The sequence below is a fragment of the Lactuca serriola genome, chromosome 6 (genome assembly GCF_051521515.1).
Source record: "Lactuca serriola cultivar US96UC23 chromosome 6, Lser_US96UC23_V15, whole genome shotgun sequence".
Taxonomy (NCBI): Eukaryota; Viridiplantae; Streptophyta; class Magnoliopsida; order Asterales; family Asteraceae; genus Lactuca; species Lactuca serriola.
Window position 1 is genome coordinate 64,581,851 of NC_136413.1, and position 16,735 is coordinate 64,598,585.

A 16,735-nucleotide genomic window follows, 5' to 3' on the forward strand; every position below is an offset into this window, starting at 1 on the left:
TTTTTGAAGTTTACGAGGGAATTGAAGACATGAAAGAGAGTCGTCAGGAGATGCTAAGACAAAACTTCAACATGTTCGATTATATCAATGAAGAAACCCTGGAAGCTCAGTTGCAGCGATTTACCACACTCACTACTGAAATGAATATAGTTGGGATCTTCTTGACCAAATATGAGATAAACAATAAGCTATTGAATTCACTTCTGAAATCGTGGGATATGAACGTGGCAAACCAGCTGGATTTGTGTAAGGAGGTATTCAAGTTGAAAATACTAATGCTTCTACTTTATGTGCAGGTAAAGTAGCAGAGGATGAGAACAATGAGAACACCATTGAACAAACCAACATCTCCTTGAACTCTGAATTTGTTGCTTCGAACTCAACTGCTTCTGATCAACCTGCCGTTGAGAAATACAGACCACCAATTCCAACGCAACAGAGTTCTTGTTGCAAGTGTGCATGTGGGAACAACAAGAGACAAGGCAAGGATACACCACCAGGGGCAGGAAGAAACAACTTCATAGTGAAGAAAAAGACATGTTTTCACTATGGAACACATGGACACATTGCCCGAAACTGTCCAAATCGCGCATACATTCCTTACTACGCACAAGGCTGGCAGAACGCGCCAAGAGGGAGATACTGCAAAAGATACCCCTCGAGATCACGATCAGATATTGACGACTAGAGTGCCAAGAAGTCCAAGAATTCAACTCAGAAGGCCAAAAATCAAACCCAAAAGGCCAAGAATCTGAATCCCAAGGGCAAGAAGGGAATGTCAGCCAAGAAGTCCAATCCAAGAGATGCTCCCGTGAAGCCAAAATCAAAGTCATCTCAACGGCCGACATCAAGTTCAAAAGCAAGTATCGAGGCACCCATCGGATCGAAAAAGAAATGGGTTAAACCCAACTACAAATGGGTACCAAAGGTTCAATCTCCCAAATCAACTAACGACTCTAATATTTCTACATCTTCTGTTTGTGATAAGCAGGACATGTCATGGGAGAGAGTACCTTGCATGGATGACAAAGGTCGACCCAGTTTCATAATGGTATGGGTTCCAAAGACCAACTAATCCCGCTCTGTGCTGGAGCAGCTATGGAGGCATATCACCAGACTTCAGTTTGTTGGTAGTGGTTGTTCCAGGCACATGATATGGGACATCTCTCAATTGTACAACATTCAAACCTTTGTTTGAGAGTATGTGTCCTTTTGTGGGAAAGGAAGAAAGGAAGAGATCACTCATGGGGTTAGTGCTTAATGATATGAAGAATTTTCGGATCTGTTCTGAGATTACGCGTGTTGTTCTCAGACCTTCTGGATGCAAATTCAATCAGTGACTTACAGTTTAAGTTTTCTTCTCTATACTCCTGAGTTTTTCTTAAGCTGATTCGCTTTAAAGACAAATTTTTGTTTTAGGATAGTTTAAATTTGCGCATTTGCTTTCGTTTACCTCCTATGCACAAATTTAGGGGGAGAAATAAAAACAAAACAAAAAAATTTTAAAATTTTAAAAAATCCAAAAACATTAGAAAATCAAAAAATCAAAAGAATATGTTGGTTATGAAATGTGCTTGAGAGAGATGTTTTGGGAACTGATATTATCTAGTGATAACAGGCAATCTGAGTCTGCGTAACGTACCCAAAATTGAATTGTCTATGCTTTGGGTTTGATGCGTTGGTAGGCACGAAAGATTCTAAATGGACATGACTAGGCAGAGTTGAACTTAAGGAATTCATAGACTTGACAAATCTTGACCTAGTTAGATCCGTTTTGCCTGACAATACGACGCTTGGATAGGTTGAGCAGGGAGATATATATGGGAATCTATTGGTCACATTAAAGAACCTGTACTTGGAACCGTGGATTAATTTTTCCTCGATGTGCGGATTCTGTCCTTAATTCCGGTATTGATGGGGCGACTGGTAAGTTCCGATGAATTAGGTTTGTAGAAAATTGTTTTCTTTCTCTATCTGTCTGTTAGTCATATGTTACCTCCTCTGCGTGACTCAAAATCTGACCTGGACTGTAACATATGCAATTCTATTTCTCTGCATCTTCTATCTATGCAATTCTTTCTATCTGTTAGCCATATACTATCTCCTTTGCGTGACTCACAATACGAACTGGTACACAGTATATGCACCATTCTACTTCTCAATCCCTCTAAAACTTAAGTTAGTCATATGTTTCACCCTCTGCGTGATTGGAAGGGATCCGACCTGGGTGTATATCATATGCATTCTAAATCTATCCTCTCTCTTTATAATTGTCTGCTCACCCGATGTAAGGAGTATTCTGGAAGTCTTTGATTGCTGGGGCATATCAGGAAGTGGAAAACATGTTCTAGTACAATTAAAATTGTACACATACAGATTGTCTGTAGATCTCGATGCTCAATTTAGGTGGACAACAATATCTTTGGTCGTCGTCAGCTGAATGGTCCTTAAGGAATATTATCTAGGAACTTAGGATCACATTGTCTTGTCACTGATAGTATGTCCTAATTTTGTCACAATTTTTCATGTTTAAGTGGATAACAATATCGGCGATCGACCAGACAAAGACGTGAAGATAGAAGGTACCGACAAACGGATAAAGGTTGTCTAAAAACTTTGATCCCAAATCATTCTTAAAGTTAGATATGTTAAATTTGTTCATAGTTTTCTTCTAAAATAAATATCAGGGGAGAATTAAAAATTAAAAAAAAAAAAAAAATTAAAAAAATCAGAAAATAGTGTTATTTTTGTTTAATTTTTTTCAGAAAATATGAAAAAAAAAATCCAAAAATATTGTGTGCTAAAATTTTCTTTTAGTTTAGTTTAGTTTTGAATAGTGAATTCAGGTGCAGATGAAACTCATGGAAGTTTGTGTCGAAAATTTCTGAGCCAAGGCTTCATCCGTGAGCATTGAAGAATTCGCATTCGAAGGAGCAAGAAATGAAGATTATTCTTTCAACATTCAATCCTTCAACCCTAGAAGAAAGGTCAAGCTGACTTGAAGATTATGTGACAGATTGCATTGAAGCCTCCTCAATCAGTCTGCTGCTATCTTAAACCTGCTGACGTGATCCAGAAGATTTGTTCTCTCTGATGTTATCTCTGAAGATTCTCAAGCTGAAAGCGTTATCTTTCAAGAATCAGTATGTCAAGCCTCCTCACCCAATATGCGTTCAATGCCAAAATTTTGAAGAAAAGCCCAACTGCTCAAGATGAAGTCATTCATTAAAGATAAATGCTGAAGCCAAGCTCTCGATGAAGATTAACAAGAAAAGCCAGCTACTTTTTAGGGGGAGCTTGTTGGGTCATTTAAGAAAAGAAAAGAAAGCTATAAACCAAGGGGGAGATTGTTGGGTCAAAAATATGGTTTATACTTTGCTTTTCTGGGCAATTGTGTTTTTTCTGTAATATTTGATGAGTTTACGGTCAGGTTTATGGCCAGGTGGGTGTTTACGGATGTAAACAGGTTTACGGTCGTAAACCCTGTTTACGGCCCGGCCGTAAACCCATTTACGACCCATGTTTCTCATGTATATATATAGGCGTGAGGGGTATGAGGAATAGAATGATGAACACTAGAGCAGCTTAAGTGTGTGCATTTAAAGGTGTTCTAGAGAGAGAAACTAGAGAGAAGTTTTGTGTGTGTGAATCTTTTGTATCCGAATCTTCATTTTAATCATATCATACATAGATTCATCATCTTCTTCTTCTTCTCCTTCTCTTCTATTTCATCTGACATCATCCGTTTGATTGGGATTCCGCACCATCAAACAGATCTGATTGATACACAACCAGATTAGGGACTTACAACAAAGCATGAAGAGCTTTTAAAGCATCATGCTGATTCTTTTCAATATGAGGTTTAAGGATTTGAGGGTTGTTGCTAAATAAATTCACATTCTATTTGTTGAAGAGGTAAATAAAGTCAAGGAGGTTGTTAATCTCAAAGTTGAGGCGATCCAAACAGAGATGTCAAAGGATATTGTTAAACTCGGTCATAATTATTTTGATCTTTATACCAAGGTTGATGTAATTACTGTTGCAGTTACAAAGGTTTTAGAACACTTCAACTCTTTTTGTACTAAAGCTGATACTAAGAATGAATATGATTCGAAGGTGTTTGCCAAGCTAAAAGAATTATTGGGGAGTTTGATGGAATCATTGTCAAAGCTTGATGTTTCTCCTTCATCTTCAATTTCTCAGGAGTCTCTTTCAAAGTTGTTTTCTTCCTTAGAAAATAGTTTTAAAGTTGAATTTGCTCCTCTTTTTTGAATGGTGAATTCGATGCCAACAGATGCCCCACATATGTTTGTAACATCCCAAATTTTGAGACAAAAAATTTAATTTTAATAAAGCGGTTTATAAAAACATTTGTAATAAAACATCACCGATTAACATCCTTTCATAAAAACATAATCACGTGTCTCAAAACCATATCATACAAATAGTAATATTGTCAGAGTACAATCCCAAGAACATCATAGTACGGAAATCTTGTGTGTGTGTGTGATGTGCAGCTAGCGAGCCAGCTCCTTCCTCTTCGCTAAAGAGGTACCTGAAACAAAACTGAAAACTATAAGCATAAAGCTTAGTGAGTTCCCCCATCATACTACATACCATACATAACACATATTGCCAGACATATTTGGGTGCCTGACCTACCCTGCTGAGCATACCGGGGTGCTCAACCTACCCTCGCTAAGCATACCGGGGTGCCTAACCTACCCCTGTCAGACATACCGGGGTGTCCGATCTACCCCTCTGTTTTATCTCAACAAGTTACGGGGACTATTTCACCCCTACTACTACCACATAAAGACATAACATAATCATACTGTCAGGCATACCGGGGTGCCCGACCTATCCTTTGGTCTTAACGACCAGATATGGGGACTATTCCCCCTACTTCCACTTTCACATAATGTCATATCATACTAGCATGTAAACATAGCAGATAGTGGCAAACCAATCAATTATCATAAAGACAATCATCTCAACTATAAGCAACTACTAGTGGGCCGGCATTAGTGTCTTCGACCCACTTCTACTGGAAGGTAACTCACTTTAAAGTCGTGTTGTAATCGAACTGTCCTCGATGTTGTAATCAACTCCCTCGAGCTCCTACACATATCAACCTTCCTTAATTACCCCTTCATGTTCAACTCAGGTCAAAGTTCAATTCAAGGCCGACACCTTGGTCAAGGTCAACTCTGGGCCAAAGTCAACATCTGGTTGACCCAACTCGCCGAGTTGATCCACCAACTCGTCGAGTTCCATAATACACCAATGCTACAAGTTTCGACCGTACTCTTCAAGTCTTTCTAGAACCCGCCGAGTTATCCTTCATACAGAGTCGGGACCTTCTACAACTGACTCGTCGAGTTCGTCTTTGGACTCAGCGAGTCCTTCTTCATGCAATTTGGTACATTTAGACCTAGACTCGCTGAGTTCTCCATGAACTCGTTGAGTTCTCCTTCATGCAGTTGGGAATTAGTCTTGAACTCACTGAGTTTATTCTTGAACTCGCCGAGTTCATTGATCTTCAGTTCCAAAAATCAACCCAACTGGCCGAGTCTTCTTCCAACTTAACACATTGCTCATTATCAGAAAGGGTTTGGGGAAAACTACGACCCGACACACATGAGTGACTCGTCGCATCCCTCCATCTCCAAAACTATTCAGTCGACTTTAGTTTGGCTTAATGCATTCAAAACATCTATCTGACCTCCTAGGGTCCATATTACATGTAAAGTTACAAACTTAATGTTCATGCATGGGGTATTTGGCTCAAATGGTCCTACAAAGAGGTTTATATGATGCATGGGACTCCCATGGCCACAAAGTTGGCACCTTTATGCCATGTGGCCCCTTTAAGGCTCTGGATCCGAAGTTATAACTCCCAATCAAGCTTGCACCCATGAATGGTTCCATAAAATGCTCCATAAAGCCCTAAATTACCCCATGAAGGGATCTAAGGAAGAAATAAGCAAGGTATAGACTTTATACCTCAAATGAGCTGGAAAAGTGGCACAAGCTCTGAATCTACTTGCTTCCCCAAGAACCCTCGTGCTTTCTCTTCCTTCTCTAGCTTCAAAATCACCACAAACACACAACTATGGCTCAAGAATACTCAAAATGGGCTAGGGTTTCGTGAGGAGGGTCTAAGGGTGTTGGAGGCTGTAAAGGAAGCCAGTTAAGGTGTTTAAATAGGGTGCAAACCCTTAGAATTAGGGTTTCCTCCAGACAGGCCTACTTGTTGAGTCGAGGCATCTGACTCGGGGAGTAGGTCCTTCCACCCATGTCCAAGTTTCACCTCTACTCGAAGATTTGGGGCCTCCAACTCGCCGAGTCCTAGAGTAAAAGTACAAAAATTCATATTTAAAGTACGTACTAGGAACCGAGCGCTACAATGTCTCATGTGGTGTAAGGGGGGAGAAAAAGGGGTTGGCTTGGGATCTTCGAAAGGAGCTGGTACTGGTTCATCGAAGGATTCTGATAGTGGAAAAGTTGTAGGGAAGGTAATAAGTACACAAATTACAACTTCACTATCTACTTCGTTGTCAACAACCTCAACCACCATGACTTCGAAGCCTTTAACCAAGGGTATTGTCATTCGTTGATCCGATGGAGGTTCGATTTTTTAGCCACCATATTTGAAGCAAGACAAAGGTGATAAAGGAAAGGGTATTGAGCCTTCTATAGAAGAAAAGAAGAAAGCTCAAGAGGCTGAAATCGAAAGACAAAGGAAAATACATCGTATAATTTGTGAAAGGCAAAATGATCCTCTAGGGCTTGAGAAGGGTGATCCAACTAATCCATTTTGTTACGAGATTATTGAAGATATAGTTTTCAATAGGATCATGCATGATTTTGAGAAGGTTCCTAAAAAGAGCTTTGATACTGAAAATATTGATTTCAATTAGTTGGATTTTCCTATCAATGAAATGATGTTTATTTCAGCTCAGTATCAGATTGTGGATAAGTTCGAAGACAAGGAAGAATATAAAAGATTGAAGTTAAGGTTTCATGTAGTAATTGGGAAAAGAGAAGAGGATATCTGGTCATTGGTGAAAATAGTGAATGTTCTCAATATTTTGAAAGATGTTTTTTTTTCCGAAGGGGTGTTGCAGAATTATCGATTTCACGTGGTCAGAGCTAACAACTTTGCTTGTGATTTCTAAGTGATATATTTTCCCTTAATGAACATGAATGACCTCATCAATGTTGCGAAGATTATAAGATATGTGGATGTATCAAAGCTACAAGTCAATAACAAGGAAGACTTCTTGATTGGATTTGCTCATATCAAGTTGTTCATAGGCAATTATTATGATTGTCTAGAGTTAACTGATGTGGAGTTAGCTTTAGCAATGGGACGTCAAGTAAAAGTACCGCAATCGATGCTAAAGGGTCAAGGAAATTTAAAGGAATTCGATGATGGGGAGATAGTTTTGAAACCTTTGGGTCTGGTGTTTGTTGGGAAAAACAAGAATAACAAGATGAAAAAATTTCTTTTTCAAGTATGTGATGTTGAGAAGTATATGAATTCACAGTAAACTAATCTTCTGGTTCGTATGAGCAAGTGTAAGAAGAATAATACAGGAGATATAGTTGAAGTTAGAAAGATAATTACATGGTATACTGAGGTTCATAGGATACTTCATCAAGCTACAAAGTTGTTAATGACTTAAGTTCAACACTGCTCACAAAGGGGGAGAATGTTTAGTTCGAATTTGGTTGTGAGGTGTCAAAGTCATTTGTAGCTTTCCAATATTCGAAGTTTGTATGTTAGATTCGAGTGCATGTATTTTGTAAGGGTAGTTTAGATTTCAAAGCTTTCATGTTTACGCCCTTATGTATTTTTTTGTTCACTTCAGCTGTTCCTATAAATAGGGATTAGTACTAGGGTAAGAGGAATGAGTCTGCAACTTTGTGCACTTTACTCTCTCATAATCTTGTACTCGTAATGAAGTATTAATAGAGCCAAACATATCTTATTTATGTTTTGTATTCTTTATTAGATTTGTACTATGATTTCTTTCACTTTACTCGATTTATTCAAACTACACTCCAACCTTCAGATCTTAATCAACATGATGTTTAGATGGATAAAATTTCCAACTCTATCCATAATATTGTCTCAAGCTTTCAAGATCTAAACTTTAATACACCAAAATGACATAAGTGACCAAGATAACTTGCATGACTGAAATGGAAGGCAAAAGATCAAAACTTTCCTAGTCCATGAGATCCAAGAAAACATTCTAAACTGATCAAAAGGTGTTGGAGTCTAGATCTAAAACATACAAGATTCTTGGGACCTAGGAGAGTACTAAAGTTGCTAACTTTATTCTCAAATCTCACTCAAAACTCATTAAAATAGGCCAAAACACCAAATATACTTCGATCCAAGATGAATATGTCATAAAGTTTGGAACTTTATAACTTACAAAGGTCTAGAAGGTAGATGAAAGTTGAGATCTTCAATTTCCAAGCTTCAAGGATCAATCTTGTATGAAAACATTGCTCCAAAATTACCAAAAACATATGGGAGAGGAGAGGGGAGGCTAAAATATTGAAAATGGTGGCTTGGGTTTCTCCCAAGAGGTTCGAGATATGATGGAGGCTAAGAAAATACCCTAAAACATGAATCCTACCTTTAAATACTTTGAAACCCCTAAAAATTTTATAGGCTTTGGGATGTGCAGTTCTCATGCCATGAGAATACATTCTCACCTCGTGAGTACTCTCACGTCATGAGAATTACTTCTCACCTTGTGAGAACGGGTTTTCACCCAATTTCACTTTAACTTCAAACAATCATAACTTCTTCGTTTCAACTCTGTATTTGGCGATCTCTATATCCACGGAAAGGTATTGATGAGCCCCATACTTCTATCTAGTTAACTTTGGATTAACAAATGTCGAAATAAAAACCATAATTCATGAAAGAATTCTAAAACATCACTTTTCCCATTTTGCCCCTTTGACTCCAAGACACAAACCAAGTCTTTAATCACTTATCCAACATTGTCATCATCCAATAAGGTCTAAACCCCATTCCATTGAAAGCCCAAGACATTTTACTTGATCCATTTATTTTCCACAATCTCAAAATAAGAAATTTCTCAAAACAAGATGTTTTAGGAACCCTAGGAATAACAACATTCACATCTTTAGGTCAACAACTTCTTCACATAATGTATGTATCAAATCCCTAATCACCAACTTTTTAATTCTATATCTTAACATCGTTTCAATTTGGCTATTTTGATTTTAATGTGCGTTTGATCAATCGTTTTTAGGGATTTCCAAATCCCTAAAGTGAGATGGCTTGTTATCAGTTTTCTCATCAAATTTACTACAATACACATAATTTCCTATCAATTAGCCCCAAGATACTTGTTCTTTTTCTCAAATTTATTGCCTAGAAACATAACTTCCTATTAATTTGCCCAATTAACCAATACTTAGGTTAAGTTCTGATTATATGCATGCCATACAACTAGTCGTGTAAAAAATGTAGGTAATTTATTATGCTTTATACTTTTGGTATTCGAACCAAAAAAAGGCTAATATTTGTTGGAATATAGAGACTAGATTGACTCCTTCAAGATTCCATTTTTAGGACCTAATCATTGTCAACTAATCATCATCTATTCATAAAGAATTCAATTGCAAGATCAATGTTATTATCGGTTGTCATACTTTATTAGTATAGTTTGTGGTTCATGCAGTTATATGCTTATAATATAGTTGTACAAGTAGTTCTGAAGAAGCACGTATCTCATGTCTGCAAAAATGGTGACCGTCAACTTATAAATTTAGGAAAACAAATCCATGGTCAACTATAAAGAGTTGGATTTAACTTGTATATCATCTATTTATTTCTATGTGGATTACATTTTCTTGTTAGATTCATTATTGTAATTTATCATTAGGATCATATAGGAAAACCACATCAAATAATCAATATTAGGAAGCCAGTTGTGGCTTCCTAGTTAAGTTTGAAAATTATAGATTTTGAGTGTGTTAATTTAAATTAGAGGCGCTGCTTTCAATGTCAATTTTAATGATAGGGGTTGACTTGTAGTTTCACCTTGTGGACCAAGGTAAAGTAGGAAGAAATAACGAATATAACATGTAGTAAGAAGTGTAAGTTTGCAACTGTTGGAGGCTTACTTCGATCACAAGAACAAAATGAGAACATAGGAAGTGAAGAATAAATAGAAAACGACTAAATTGCTTGATTTGTAACCTTCATTGATAACTGAAGGAAACGACCTAATTAAAAAACATATAACATATGTGCCCTTATTTATACCAACCTAAAAGACTCCTTATTCTAACAAAATTGTTGAAAATATGGTAAGTTTCCCAAAATTCCCTTACACCTAAAACCGCTATTTTTTATGAAGTAATCAAATAGTTAAGAAACTATCTATAGTATTACACTTTATGTTTTATCGGGAAATTAAATATGTACTACCCTTTACAGAAATTCCTAGTTCTGCCCCTGCATAAAAATCATACTCATGAGTAGTGAACATGTAACACAAATCACATACATATTGGAAATTTTACATTACAATTATCACGGCTTTAGACTAGATTTCTCTGGCTCCAAAGTATGACACTTACCATTTTGTGAAACTTCCATATTTCACTTATTATCAAACGTTTACTTCAATATTTCCACCACATGCACCTTAAACTCATAGTTTTTTTTTTTTTTTTTTTTTTTTTTTTTTTTTTTTTTAAGATTGTGTTCATAGCATAATTAGCAATTTATTCCATTATAATCGCCAAATTACTAATTTGACCAATTTCCCCTTTTTAAAAATACCATATTTTTACATAACTAATTAATCAATTTAAAGAAAATTTATTTTATTGTAATTTTCTAGCATCCTAAATTTTTTGGACTTGAATTCTCCAGTCTTAGCTACTTTAATCCAACTTCCGAATTCCTCATGTGGTCTAGCTCTAAATATGCTCCAAGTTGCTTCCAAAAGCTTATTATATATTGATCCTATTCAAAATACTTGAAAAGACATCAAAACATGAGCAATACGAGCATTCTAGTGAAAAAAATGACCTGACCATTATTTACACTAATGTAGAAACATATGCATAAAATACGGTACAAAACACTATTAAAAGCTTATAGAAAAGATGCATAAAAGGTCATCTAACAAAGATACTTCTTTGATGGTGGTCTATAGTCTTTACCTAAGGCACAATGGAATGTTAGGGACATGTGTGTTTGATAAGAGAAAAAGTAAAGCCTTTGGGACATGAAAATGATGCTATGATATATCTTTTTTTCTTCCTTTAGTATGTATCACATTGGTTTCCTTGGAGCCATTACTAGAAAAAGCTAAATCCATTCAACATGTATGCTTCATTCATGCATCATTGCATGACATTATATTTTGGCATGACCCAGGAAGAAAATATAGGGTTGCATAAAAAATTTAGGAGTTACATTACTAGAAGAAAAACTCATTTTCGACGGTAGTTTCAGTAACAAAGAAGTTTATGCTTCTTAAGAAACTAATTAACCTAAGTTAAATCCTTAGAAAAGTCATAATATTTTGGCCAACTTTACAAAAAATCCTAAATCTTATTTTGTTAACAAAATAGTCTTGGATACCAGATATTTTTTTTAAATCAACAATTTTCTACTGGTAAAATATTTTTTACCAGGTTACCTCTAGAAAATTCATATTTTTTGGCCTAGTTTATGAAAAAATCCTAATTTTTTTTTACTTCAACTTTTTTACTATTTCACTAAAAATCTAAAAATTTCTTGGGTCAAGTTATGAATAGAAATAAACGTCATTAAGCTCTATAAAAATAATGATCAGAGTCCTCTACAACTAATTACTTGCAACAAAACAATGACATTAACCTCATTTTGAACTCATCATCGTCTATATAATCCATTTCTCACGCAAATTTATGTTACAAGTATTATAAAATATTCAAATTATATATTGAACACCTTATTACAATCTATTTAACAGTAGGTTAACGGAAAACCAATAGTTATGTTCATATAAGAAACTATTGACTGATGAAAAACCAATCAATACAATAATAGGTTAGGTGAGACCGTGCGTAGTAAAATCGAGAAAAAAATTTAATCGATCAAGTCTTCCAACAAGATAATCCAAAAAACTAAAAATGAATCACAAAACGAATTAAAATTTACAATAAATATTATATAAATATCATGAAGTTTGTATTTAATATGAAGAAGTGAATCAATTTGATGTTGAAACGAGAACAACTAGATAACAAAATTAATTTGATTTAGAGCCTGAAATTGGGCTTCGATGAATTGTAACAAATCAAACTATATAGATGAGCTACAACCCAAATAAGTCAAAAGGTGTTTTACCTACGTGTCATAAATAGGTATTTTAATACATCAAGTCATCATCTATAGAAATCTTTGCATCTAACGGTTTAAAATAAAATTGTGTTTTAAATGTCATACCAATATATAACATTGTCATAAATAGGTATTTTAATACATCAAGTCATCATCTATAGAAATCTTTGCGTCTAACGGTTTAAAATAAAATTGTGTTTTAAATGTCATACCAATATATAACATTGTGATTTTATACTGTCAAGTGATACAATGATGAACTTGGTCTCGAAATAATATGAAAGATGACAATGTCCTTTTATATTTACATCATAGAAAATAGTCCTGTAAGTTTAACAAATCGTTAGAACAATGCAATTTTTTAGAACTAAGAAATTTTCAAATTTTTTATGAAAGAGTAAAAGAGTTGAAGTAAAATAAATATTTAGGGTTTTTTTATAAACTGAATCAAAATAATAAGACTTTTATACATGTAACCGGATAAAAAATAGTTTACCGATAAAAAAAAAAAGAAAGATAAATTTGAATTATTTTATACAATTTCTAAACCAGCAACAACAAATATAGGCAAGACTGCCTGATTTGTGGGTGATAATATACGCCAAAAACAACTACGTAATCGACGTAATCTGCAAAGCATCCAAAACCGGTATTTTTATTTATTTTTAAAGGTCAACAATAATATCATGATTTTTTTGAATGAACGTAACCTTGATGTATTTGTTCTTTTCTATAACAAATACAAAATATATTGACTGTTTTTATATCTTGTCTCAAATAATTACATTTTAAATTTATGTAAAACTGTTTCTGAAATTAACATTTTAATATCAATGTAAATAATGTAGTTTAATACATGAACCTCAATACCCACTTTCATATATGACCTTATTTATTTATTGTAAACTTTCTTAAACACCATTTAACATTAATTTTATTTTTTTTAGAACGACTAACTCATCCACCAAATAATCCTATTCATAAATCTATATATGTTGTCTATTATGAGAGTTAACCATTGACCACTTGCAGAATGAACATCTATAATACATTTGATATCGCTAGCCTACAATTCTTTTGGTTTTCAAAATTACACTTATTTGCATAAAGTTAACTAAACATGTAATTATATTTTTAGCGCTAAAGATACTACACAAATACAAGTTAAAAGAAAGATGTTAAATCAAAATTAGCACTACTACCTTCTCACATGAAGGGCACCCTTAAATATACCTTGCAATAAACACCGATTACTTTTTATAAAATATAAGACGACGATCTCGTTTTTTTCATGATTTATCATCGTACTTTAATATTAATCGTAAACGTGTCAACGTTATATTCATATATCCAAAGTAACATTGATAAACATGTTAATTAGTAGTCTACTTACATGGCTTATGAGTTATGAGGTGTCTTGGATTTTCCTCTTTAATTTAATAAAATTATGTACTTTTGAATCTTTTGTTTAGTTGTATTTATTTAAAAGATAAAAAATAAAATATATCAAGATCAGTATATTTTTTTTAATATTTTTGTCGTTTAATTGTTATATTTTAGTATTGTCAATAAAAATCGTTCAAAACTGATAATTTTTTCTATGTCCAACCAATCTAATCCGTTATATTAGTTCAAAAAATTTACAATACATAATTTTACTAAATTAAAGAGTTTTAGTGAAAATTTTGATACTACGTATTCTATTGAAACTATTAAATCTTTAAAAAGTTTTATATTATAACATTTTTAACATGCTATAACAAATTATAACGATCAATGTAAAAATAACAAAACTTAATTGATTCTAATGACAAAACTGAAATATAATAATTAAATATAATAATATTTATGTGTTTCCCCAACCATAATTAAATAAATCATAAATATGTGTATCTTGATTGACAATAAATGATAAAAGCATCACTTCCACATGAATACAACCAACTTTTTATGATGATAACATTTTCAAATATGAGCAATATTTAAAGTTTTAGATATATTTTTTTATGAAAACCATTGTTGAGGCTTTGGGGGTGAAACTAACCCCGAAATCTAAGATGAGGGGTGAAAATGAAAATATCTGTTGATTCGAGTCATACCGAGTCGACTCACAAATCATTTAACAGAGTCACATGCATATATCAATGGGGTCCAATCAAACTCGTTGAAAGGAACCTTCCCCTCGCTCCCTTTACATAATTCACTCAAACTCAAACTCTCTCACTCATTCCAAAGCATCAGAATCCAGATCCATCTTTCTTCTCTATAGTTCCAATCCACTACGCGTGTAAGTTGTAATTTCGTTTCTCTTATGCAATAATCTCGATTTCCAAATCATGTAAGGTGCAGAATGGATCAAACCTGGTTCGAGACGAGAATGGGGAGGAGAATTCCGGTGAGGGCTTGGTTAGGGTTACAAAAATCTATAGTATTACTCGTGGGTGGAAATCACACCTCCTCCAGGTTTTGCACTCGCTAGATTTGTTCTTTTTTTAAACTTCGGTTGTTCAATTTCAATTTCTACTCTTGAATCTCTAGAGTTTACAAGTTACAAACGTTTTTACTTCAATCTGTTACGATTGTCAACGAACCCTGGTTAATTGCGAAATTCTGAAATGGATTTCAAGGTTCTGAAATGGCAGATCCTACGAGGGACTCTCGCCTGGCGTTTGATTCTCAGGGCCATGTTCTTCGTGTTAGCCATGGTTCTTCTCTCACTCACTCATATCACCAACGAGATTCGAACAAACGAGCCAATCCTGCTAAATTTCGATAAATGTTCGTTAAACATCGGCTCAATCGCGAACACACAACTCAAATCCTCTGATAAAGTCTCCATTCCGTGTGTGGATGGAATGAATCTGACTGTTAGTGTGATCAAAGAGCTGATGAACAAGGAAATGCTAAACATGGAAGCAAATTCCTTATGTGTGGGAGATGGAGCAGATTCAGTCGCTTTCACATTGCGAGAACTCGGATTCTCCAATGCACTTGGTGTTCACAGGAACCCTCTTCTATCCCTTCTACAGAAACAATTCCAACACAAACTAGACTTCGATTCCAATTCTTTCGACTTTGTGTTCTCTAGAACCCTAAACAGGGTCTCCGTTCCAGCTCTTCTTGTACTAGAAATCGAACGCGTATTACGCCCTGGTGGTGTTGGCGCCATGCTCGTAGGCTCCTCCACCTTCCGTATGCTCAATTTAGTAAGATCTGCAACTCCAATTTCATTACTCTTAAGATCTTCCGAGATTCTTCACGTTTGTGGGATAGATCCCTTCACCCTAATCGTGTTCAAGAAACAATTAGACAGTGTCACCTTCTTTGAAAACTACAAGCTTCCTTCCGAATGCCCATCTATCTCAAAAAACAATCCTTTGATTCAATACATCGAGCCTCTTTCTGATCCAAATCTTTCATACTTACCCAAACTCGTAAACATTTCATCAAGAAACAGGCTGATTAACATCAACATGGGGGGACACAAATTCGACCCACATTACCCAATCCATCCCGATTCTTTCAATGTTTATGTGGTTGATCACGACATATCTGCTCTCATCTCCCATGTGAAAAAACCTGGTGTCACATTCGTATACCACCCGGGTCTTACTGAAGAAGATAAAACAATTCCTAGTTTGATGTCTGCTGATTATCTTGAAGCTCCATTGCATGAAGAAGAGTTTGAATTCATTGACTGGTTTAAAGAAACAGCAAAAGATGGAGACTTTGTTGTTCTTTCGATGAATTCAGAAATGGCCCAATTGAAGGTATTGTTTGAGCTGTTTGAAAGTGGTGCCATTTGTCATGTTGATGAGCTGTTTTTGAGATGTGATGATGGTGTTGATTGTAGAAGTGGTTATTGTAAAGACTGTATGAGTCTTTATAATGGTCTGAGAAATGCTGGTGTGTTTGTTCACCGAATGTTAGGTGAGTGAATGGGGTGAGGTAGTAGTTGTGTGGGGTCAATAAGTCAGAGGTTAATAAGTACTATGTTGTATTGTTGTGAGAACCTCTGTGTGTTTGTGTTTGTGTTTGTAATGTTGTTTGGAGGACATGAATGTGTTTTCATTTGTGTAATGGTTTATGTTTAGAAGTTATGTGTTTTTCCTTTTAGTGCTTCTCATTGTTGCTTGGTTAAAAGTTTATAAATGAATTATGTGATGTGGTTACCTTGATACATGAACTACAAGTTAAGATAGAATAAATAGATCGAATATATGGATTAAAGAAACACGTATATTCATTCATTAATAATTTCATATGCATATTACCAAAAAGAAAAACATTAACATTATATTTTGATATTTTTCTAGCAATTTTTTTTATCTTCGT

At 34.8% G+C, this 16,735-nt stretch overlaps 1 protein-coding gene across 1 annotated transcript; it reads left to right on the forward strand.

Moving 5' to 3' along the window:
- The first annotated feature begins 14,578 nt into the window (after window positions 1-14,578).
- LOC145058809 (uncharacterized) lies at window positions 14,579-16,516 on the forward strand. The gene has a single exon (XM_079006698.1). The coding sequence runs from the start codon at window positions 15,016-15,018 to the stop codon at window positions 16,336-16,338; it is 1,323 nt and encodes a 440-aa protein (XP_078862824.1). The 5' UTR covers window positions 14,579-15,015; the 3' UTR covers window positions 16,339-16,516.
- The last annotated feature ends 219 nt before the right edge of the window (window positions 16,517-16,735 follow it).

Coding starts and splice junctions, on each gene's coding strand:
- LOC145058809 (XM_079006698.1), top strand. CDS start 15,016: ATGGATTTCAAGGTTCTGAAATGGCAGATCCTACGAGGGACTCTCGCC.